At 37.6% G+C, this 8,933-nt stretch overlaps 1 protein-coding gene across 1 annotated transcript in view; it reads left to right on the top strand.

Moving 5' to 3' along the window:
- LOC107565965 (cadherin-like protein 26) overlaps nt 1-8,933 on the top strand; it is a 23,232-nt gene that overhangs the window by 12,507 nt on the left and 1,792 nt on the right. Inside the window, exons 15-18 of the mRNA XM_016251312.1 lie at nt 5,437-5,502; nt 6,879-6,935; nt 8,478-8,525; nt 8,725-8,799. Coding sequence (XP_016106798.1) covers nt 5,437-5,502; nt 6,879-6,935; nt 8,478-8,525; nt 8,725-8,799 — 246 coding nt within the window. The remainder of the gene's footprint in view (nt 1-5,436; nt 5,503-6,878; nt 6,936-8,477; nt 8,526-8,724; nt 8,800-8,933) is intronic.

The raw sequence follows: 8,933 nt of genomic DNA, 5'->3' as shown, positions 1-8,933 counted from the left end.
CCCAGGAGCCCCATCCTGTTCCCATTTTCAGCCTAGAGGAGGCTCCCGATCCAGAGTTTAGTCCTGAATGCCCGGAGGCTCACAAATGCCCCCTCTCCCCCCCGCTCCTGCCTCCTCCACCGCTGTCGTCTGGCAGCCCCTCTGCTCGCCCTCAGCCCACCTCCGTCCTCCAGTGTCGCCGTGGTTAGAGAATCCCTCACCTCTGCCTCCAGCCTCCGAGGCCCGGACTCCGCCTCAGCCCATAGACCCAGCGGCTCCACCTCCGCTCATAGCTCCCTCGCCTCCACTGTCACCCGTCGATCCACCAGCTCCACCGGGCTCCCTCGTCCCGCCAGCTCCACCTTGGTCCTCAGTCGCTCCGGCTCCTCTGTGGATCTCCACCTCTGCCTTCGTCTTGGTCGCCAGAGCCCTCGGCTCCTCCCTGGCCCCCAAGGTCCTCGGCATCCCCCTGGCTCGTTGGCTTTCCGTCTCCACCTTGGGCTCCTCCACCACCTGCTCCGCCGCCATTGGTCGACCCCCTGGAGTCGGCGGCCATTCCTCCTCCATGGCTCCTCCCTCCGTCAGCTTCACCGTGGGCCGTCATTATGGCTGTGGCCTGGGTCCAGCTGGACTCCTCCTGCTTCAAGCCCCTCCTTTCTCCTCCCTGGCTCCTCCCTCCATCGTCTCCTCCCTGGACTCTGTCTGCCAGCCCCCTCCCGAGTGTCCGTCCTCCTCCTGAGCCTCCTCCCAAACTCCCACCCATGCCTCCCTCTGTTGTTGTTACGGTGCGAGGACGCACCTTCCGGGAGGGGGCGATATGTCAAACTTTTGGGGAAACCTATTGTAATAAAAAATAAATTAAAGTTGTTCAAATAAATATTTCCAGCCCATAAATTATTATTCAAAAATTTGATTGATTTTCTTAAACAAGTCATATCCTCTCTGATTGAGTGCAATGATTGAATAGCATTACACTGTATACAGAACTGGGAGGTTAATCATAATAAATATAATGCAAGAATAAAAAATATATATTAAAAATAAATTTAAATCAGTCTGATTATTCCTCTGGGAGTAACTTGAGCAGTGTGCTGCTATTCATTAATCTCATGACTAGAAACCACGGCAGCGCTGACAATCACGTCGATCAGATAATGTTACACATTCAAATGAAATTCAGAATGTGAGTGCATGTCTTTGGCAAGAGTACCTCAGCAGCTGTGGCCATGTACGGGCTCAAGAAAGCTGCCCTGGAAGGAGAGAAGGATCATGGTTCGGAGGCAAGACAGTTCATTGAGAGGAACTTGCATGTTGATGATGCCCTGCTATCCCTTCCTACAGAACAAGAAGCCAACACACTCCTCAGAAATGCCCAAACCATGCTAGCTGCGTCAAATCTTCACCTACATAAGAAAGCCTAAAACAAAGTAGAAGTGATGAAATCATTTCCTTAAAACGACTTAGCAAAGAACATGAAGGAATTGGACCTTGCTGCTGACTTTCCATGTGCAGAGAAGTTTAGGAGTTCGCTGGGATGTTTCAAAAGATGTTTTCACGTTTCATGTGTCAAATTATCAGAAACCCTACACAAGACGTGGAGTCTTTTCTACAATTGACAGCCTGTTTGATCCATATGGATTTGCAGCACCTGTAATCATTAAAGTTAGATCTTTGCTCAGAGAACTCACCATGGGGGCATTTGACTGGGATTATCCTCTGCCAGAACAGATGTTCAAAAAATGGAAATCATGGAGAGACTCATTGGAAGAACTGGAAAAAAATTATCATCTCCAGAGCATAGGAGAACACATTTCCAGGAGAAATGTGTTTAATGAATTATTAATTTAACCAACATTTAAATCATTAACTGCTAAAAAATGAATGCGGTTAACAAAATCGTTGTTCAAAAAAAATATGCTGTTACCGTACTGTATGAATAAAAAACAACATAATTACATAAACCATGAACATACAAGGCGAATTAACGCATAAAGGCAAAGCATAAATCTTTATTCAGATTTCATGAGCACTTTGTCATTTGAAATGCCTATGTTGTGGATTTGTCCGTCTGATGTTCATCATGTTTATCTGATATTCGCTACGGTAATGTATAGGACACATAACTTTTTAATACACGGAAATTCCCGACATTAAACAAATAACCATTAACATGCTCAGGAGGTGTGCGTTGTAAGAATGTACGGGGATACTTCAGATATAAAAACACTGACTCCTTAGGTGATGTTTTCTCATTAAAATCATAAAATTTCCTATAGAATGAATGGGAATACTAGGGAATACCAATATGGCTGCGCGGCGGTTTCACTTTTATGACATCATAAGCAATCCAGTTCTCTATTATAGATCAGTGGTTCTGACTGGTGATGCGGTGCGCAATGCAACCCGATCTCATGAAAGTGTGTTTAAATAGTACGCCAAATAAAAACGAAAACTTGTGGTATTGATACGCAAAAATTGATTTTGGTGTGAGGAATACGACAACTGTAGCCAAACTCCTTGACACGCCTGTGTGTGGTGGCTCTTGATGCCTTGACCCCAGCCTCAGTCCATTCCTTGTGAAGTTCACTTAAATTTTTGAATCGATTTTGCTTGACAATCCTCATAAGGCTGCGGTTCTCTCGTTTGGTTGTGCATCTTTTTCTTCCGCACTTTTTCCTTCCACTCAACTTTCTGTTAACATGCTTGGATACAGCACTCTGTGAACAGCATTTTTTTGTATTTCTGAATAATTCTGCGGCATCTTTAACTCTGAGGAACCCTTTCTTATTACATGATCATTGTGGATATCACAGTAGGACACACAGTCCTGGAAGATTGATATTTTCTCATATGGACCACAAGGGTCAATATTCTGAAATTGAGATTTATACATCATCTCAAAGAATAAATACGCTTTCCATATGGTTTGTTAGGATAGGACAATATTTGGCCGAGACACAACTATTTGAAAATCTGGAATCTGAGGGTGCAAAAAAATCTAAATATTGAGAAAATCGCCTTTAAAGTTGTCCAAATGAAGTTCTTAGCAATGCATATTACTAATCAAAAATTACGTTTTGATATATATTTACGGTAGGAAATTTACAAAATATCTTCATGGAACATGATATTTACTTAATATCCTAATGATTTTTGGCATAAAAGAAAAATCGCTAATTTTGAACCATACAATGTATTTTTGGCTATTGCTACAAATATACCTCAGCGACTTAAGACTGGTTTTGTGCTCCAGGGTAACATATTTTATACAAACAGTCTTGAAGTCTCTGCGGTCACAGCTTTAACATGTCAACTCCATCATCCCAGTGTAATAGTTTCTGTAAATAGTTGTGGAATAAATCTTGACATTTTTGTTATGATTATTAATGCAGCTACAACTGAAGAAAAAAATTGCTCCACTGTACCACATGTGGTCAAATATTCAATTTTGTCAACTCCATTGGATGTCAACTCCATCAAGATTGATGTCTGATGGTGGTGAATAGTAAGCTGATGGTGTTGACAAATACTCACAAAACTCTTTATATTGTGATATAATATATTTTTGGAATATGGGGAATTATTCTAATGTTGTTTTATGATTTTATTTACATACATATTTGGCCTGATTTACATGCCTCATGCAGGTCAGGCTCATAAGGCTGCGGTTCTCTCGTTTGGTTGTGCATCTTTTTCTTCCGCACTTTTTCCTTCCACTCAACTTTCTGTTAACATGCTTGGATACAGCACTCTGTGAACAGCATTTTTTTGTATTTCTGAATAATTCTGCGGCATCTTTAACTCTGAGGAACCCTTTCTTATTACATGATCATTGTGGATATCACAGTAGGACACACAGTCCTGGAAGATTGATATTTTCTCATATGGACCACAAGGGTCAATATTCTGAAATTGAGATTTATACATCATCTCAAAGAATAAATACGCTTTCCATATGGTTTGTTAGGATAGGACAATATTTGGCCGAGACACAACTATTTGAAAATCTGGAATCTGAGGGTGCAAAAAAATCTAAATATTGAGAAAATCGCCTTTAAAGTTGTCCAAATGAAGTTCTTAGCAATGCATATTACTAATCAAAAATTACGTTTTGATATATATTTACGGTAGGAAATTTACAAAATATCTTCATGGAACATGATATTTACTTAATATCCTAATGATTTTTGGCATAAAAGAAAAATCGCTAATTTTGAACCATACAATGTATTTTTGGCTATTGCTACAAATATACCTCAGCGACTTAAGACTGGTTTTGTGCTCCAGGGTAACATATTTTATACAAACAGTCTTGAAGTCTCTGCGGTCACAGCTTTAACATGTCAACTCCATCATCCCAGTGTAATAGTTTCTGTAAATAGTTGTGGAATAAATCTTGACATTTTTGTTATGATTATTAATGCAGCTACAACTGAAGAAAAAAATTGCTCCACTGTACCACATGTGGTTAAAGTGGTCAAATATTCAATTTTGTCAACTCCATTGGATGTCAACTCCATCAAGATTGATGTCTGATGGTGTTGAATTGTAAGCTGATGGTGTTGACAAATACTCACAAAACTCTTTATATTGTGATATAATATATTTTTGGAATATGGGGAATTATTCTAATGTTGTTTTATGATTTTATTTACATGCATATTTGGCCTGATTTACATGCCTCATGCAGGTCAGGCACAAATACAATTTCATAACTGATGGGGTTCAAAGACAGGCTACAGAAAATTTGGATTCATATTAGGAACATTTCTGTTGCTGCTACGGGGTGGCATATAATATTGTTACTGGAGCTACTGGAGACACAGATTGAGATATTCACTAGAAGGATTACTGTACTAAAAATCAGTTTAAAAATTAGTTAATTGTCTTAATTTGTTGTGTTGTCAATCAGTTGTTGTAACTTCAGTTGGACCTTTGTCAACTCGTTTTTGTCAACTTTTGACAATTTATTGTTTTAAATTAGTAAAACGTGTATTTGACCACTATTTGACCACTTCCGCTCCTTTACTGAACACCATGATTACATAATTGAAGACTTTACGCTGTTATTGGGTGGATCAAATTAAAAGATCATGCTTTTTAACGCGTCTGACAGAGTTGATACAAATTAAGTTATGAAGTGAAAAAATATTTTTTTTTATAAAAACCCGCTCCCTTACATGGTTCATTAGCTGAGACGTTTCTCTACAAATATATACACTTATAAATGTATCATCAAATAATAAAAACTCGCATTTTAAAACATGTTTTGTCCATTCTCAAGTGTGTGTGTGTGTGTGTGTGTGTGTGTGTGTGTATATATATATATATATTAATTTCTAATGCTAATTTCTAACCTAACTGTTGTGATTTTAACTGTTAAGTAACAACAGGATCTGAAAGAAAGTGATGTAAAATAACAAGCTACTGACAGATTGCATGTTACTGTTGTTCCAGCCTGAGTACCTGTTTACTGATGGATACTGGAAGGGTGAAAACGGTATGCAGAGAAACCCTGCAGGGGTGAGTATCAAATCAAGGAAATGTGCTGACTGCCAAGAATGAACTCGACATCATTCTGCTGACATTTATAGAAAAACTGACTATAAGCTGTGGTTCAACGTCCACAGCACACTTTTTTCACAAATCTGCAAAAGGGTTAAATATAGTTTCTCAATTCCATGCTGTTCAACTCCAACCCTGGGCAGCAGCAGACCTCTATAAAGAATGTTTGAAAATGTATAGTATATTCAATAAATTACACGATAAGCTGATCAATCAAATTAATGACAATGAATCATATATATATATATATATATATATATATATATATATATATATCAACATTTTTAACCCCATGAAACATGTTCTGGTGGACATGTTCAAAACTGTGAGACATTTTCCACCCTTGTTCTTCTAACTATCACAGGGTGGAAATGTAAAGGTTGAATTACTGGTAGATCTGTGATGTTGTGATATTGTACTAGTGTACTTATAAAGATGATAAGATAAAGTGCATCAAAAAGATTTAAAATCAAAAAGAGTGTTGAAACTTGTTGGCTTTTCCTAGTTATTTCACTTAAACTGTGACTGATAATGAAAACAGCAAGCATGAAGGTCCACCCATAAACATAATCATCAGCAGGGCGCAGGCAGATCGTACAAAAATTTACAAATTAGATTTTACAAATTCATACAAATTAGCCACCAATTCCATAAGATTGCATTGTTTTTTTTCTATTCAGAACACTACAACTCTTAAAGGGGTCATATGATGCAATTTCAAGTTTTGCTTTCTCTTTGGAGTGTTACAAGCTGATCGTGCATAGATAAGATCCCTGAAGTTGCAAAGACTAAAGTCTCAAAACCAAAGAGATATTCTTTATCAAAGTTAAGACTCTGCCACGCCCCCCCTAAAACGGCTCGTTCTAACACGCCCCCACATATCTACCTCACTATGTGGAAATATTAGCATAATGCGCCCAAATGTTCACGCAAAGAAAGGCGGCGTGGTTTCAGTAACCGCAGTTAGTGTTGAAGCAGCATGTCAGGGAGACGCTGTGTGTTTCTAGGCGAAAGCAAAAGCACTTTATTTGGCCTTCCGGAAGTAGATGCATTTAGGAATCTTTAAGATTACTTACAACAGAACAGCAATGCATTTTATGGACGACCGTTTCGTGAAGAAGAGAGAGAGAGCGCAAGAGAGCAAGAGCATGTGTTTTTTGAACATTAAAGCATGTCAACATATTCTGTTACACCAAATACACAACATAATGATCTTTAAAAAAGCATCATATGACCCCTTTAATTCAAATAAATATATATATAAAATCGTGGTCATACGTCACATTGTTATTTGGTGATGTGGAATATTGTCTGATTTATGCTTTCTCTTACAGTATGGCATTCAGTACAGCTTCCAGGAAATGTCCAGTGGTGGAGGAGTGATGAACATGGTGAGTGACGGCATCCATCAAACAGAGACAAACGGCTGTAACACCTGAGGGAGACTGGGAGGGGAAGAGCTGTAAAAAACAACATTTTTTTTTTTTGCCTAAGGTGTTTCTTGAAATGTGTTCCTGCTTCAGAGCAGTATTTGAAATGTGCTTACATACACAGTAGAGTCGGCTTCACATGTCTGAGACCACACAGTGATCTGGAAATCAACAGAGTTTAGGTGTAAAGTGAAGAAGTTATTATCATTCTGCACTATTTCTATTGTTAATCAAATGTAAATACATGGTAGCTTTACTTGCTTACATTTATTGAACATACTGTACATTTATCTGGACTGGTTTACAGTCCACTGCATCGAGTTTGTCAGTGTGTCTGAGGTTGGTTTGGGAGCCATTCACTCAGAACATGTTCTTATTCTATGTGCAATACTTCTTAACTGCTGGTTTTTAAGAGGATTTTTAGTTGTAGAACATGTCTAGAGGCCACATTGTTTGTCTCTAAATGCAAGCTTGTTTGAACTGCTCGCATAGTCTGTGTTGTCTCTCAGTAAGCGTGCTTTGGCAAAACCTTGCAAAAATATGAAGCTGGTACTTCAAGTTAAGAAATATGATACTAAAAAAATATGATACAGAAAATATCATTAGCTCAGTTTAAAACAATAGAAGTCCCCACAAAGATAATACAAAACAAATGAGTGTGTTATACACTACTGTTCAAAAGTTTGGAGTCAGGTTTTTTGTTTTTGAAAGAAGTCTCTTATGTTCCTCAAGGCTGCTTTTATTTGATTAAAAATACAGTTTATAAAAGATAATAATTTATTCCTGTGATCAAAGCCGAATTTACAGCATCATTACTCCAGTCTTCAGTGTCACATGGTCCTCATGTCACTTGATAATCATTCTAATATGTGACAGTCGCTGGGGTATATTTGCAGCAATAGCCAACAATACATTGTATGGGTCAAAATTAATGATTTTTGTTTTAAGCCAAAAATCATTAGGATATTAAGTAAAGATCATGTTCCATGAAGATATTTTGTAAATTTCCTACTGTAAATATATCAAAACGTCATTTTTGTTTAGTAATATGCATTGCTAAGAACTTCATTTGGACAAATTTAAAGGCGATTTTCTCAATATTTAGATTTTTTTGCACCCTCAGATTCCAGATTTTCAAATAGTTGTATCTCGGCCAAATATTGTCCTAACAAACCATACGTCTATCTAAAGCTCATTTGTTCAGCTTTCGGATGATGTATAATTCTCAATTTTGAAAAATCGATCCTTATGACTGGTTTTGTGGTCCAGGGTCACATATGATCACATAAAAATAATGTACTGATACATTTTTATTATTGTTGTTACTTTAATTGAAGGCATCCTTGCTGAATAAAAGTATTAATTTTTTTTTTTTAAAGAAATTGTACTGACCCAAAAATTTGGAATAGCCTAGTAGTGTATATACAGTAAAATTGTTATATATGATTATGATGGATATTTAATAATGTGGTTGCGCCCCCCCCCCTCCCTCTTTTTCTAAAGCCACATCACAACATGTCAATGGTTCGAAGGGAAAGGGAAAGCTTTAGGGTAAGCTCTTCAAATAATTCATATAAATAAAAGAAAAAAGATGGATTTTAAGAAAGGATCCTCAAACACTAATCAACTATAAACGTACTGAAACGTTTTAGAACATTTTCATTGTAGAAATATCTAAAAGTGTTAAATACATAAATAACAACTGAAATTAAATAAATCATGTAAATTAAATATCACACTTGTTTTTAAGAATGAAAGCCGCCAGATGTCCCGCACACACAGCATGGCTCGAACAGAAAGGAACCTGGCAGAACACATTGACAGGGTGAGTCAATACACAAAACACCTGACTGGCATGATTTTAAAGAAACCCGGAGTAAATATATATATATATATATGAGAGAGAGAGAGAGAGAGAGAGAGATAAAATATAACAGAGATATATTACAATTATATATA

Source organism: Sinocyclocheilus grahami, unplaced genomic scaffold (genome assembly GCF_001515645.1).
Source record: "Sinocyclocheilus grahami isolate Dianchi unplaced genomic scaffold, SAMN03320097.WGS_v1.1 scaffold1037.1, whole genome shotgun sequence".
NCBI lineage: Eukaryota > Metazoa > Chordata > Actinopteri > Cypriniformes > Cyprinidae > Sinocyclocheilus > Sinocyclocheilus grahami.
The sequence above is the reverse complement of the archived record's forward strand: the minus strand, read 5'-3'. Positions and strand labels throughout refer to the sequence as shown.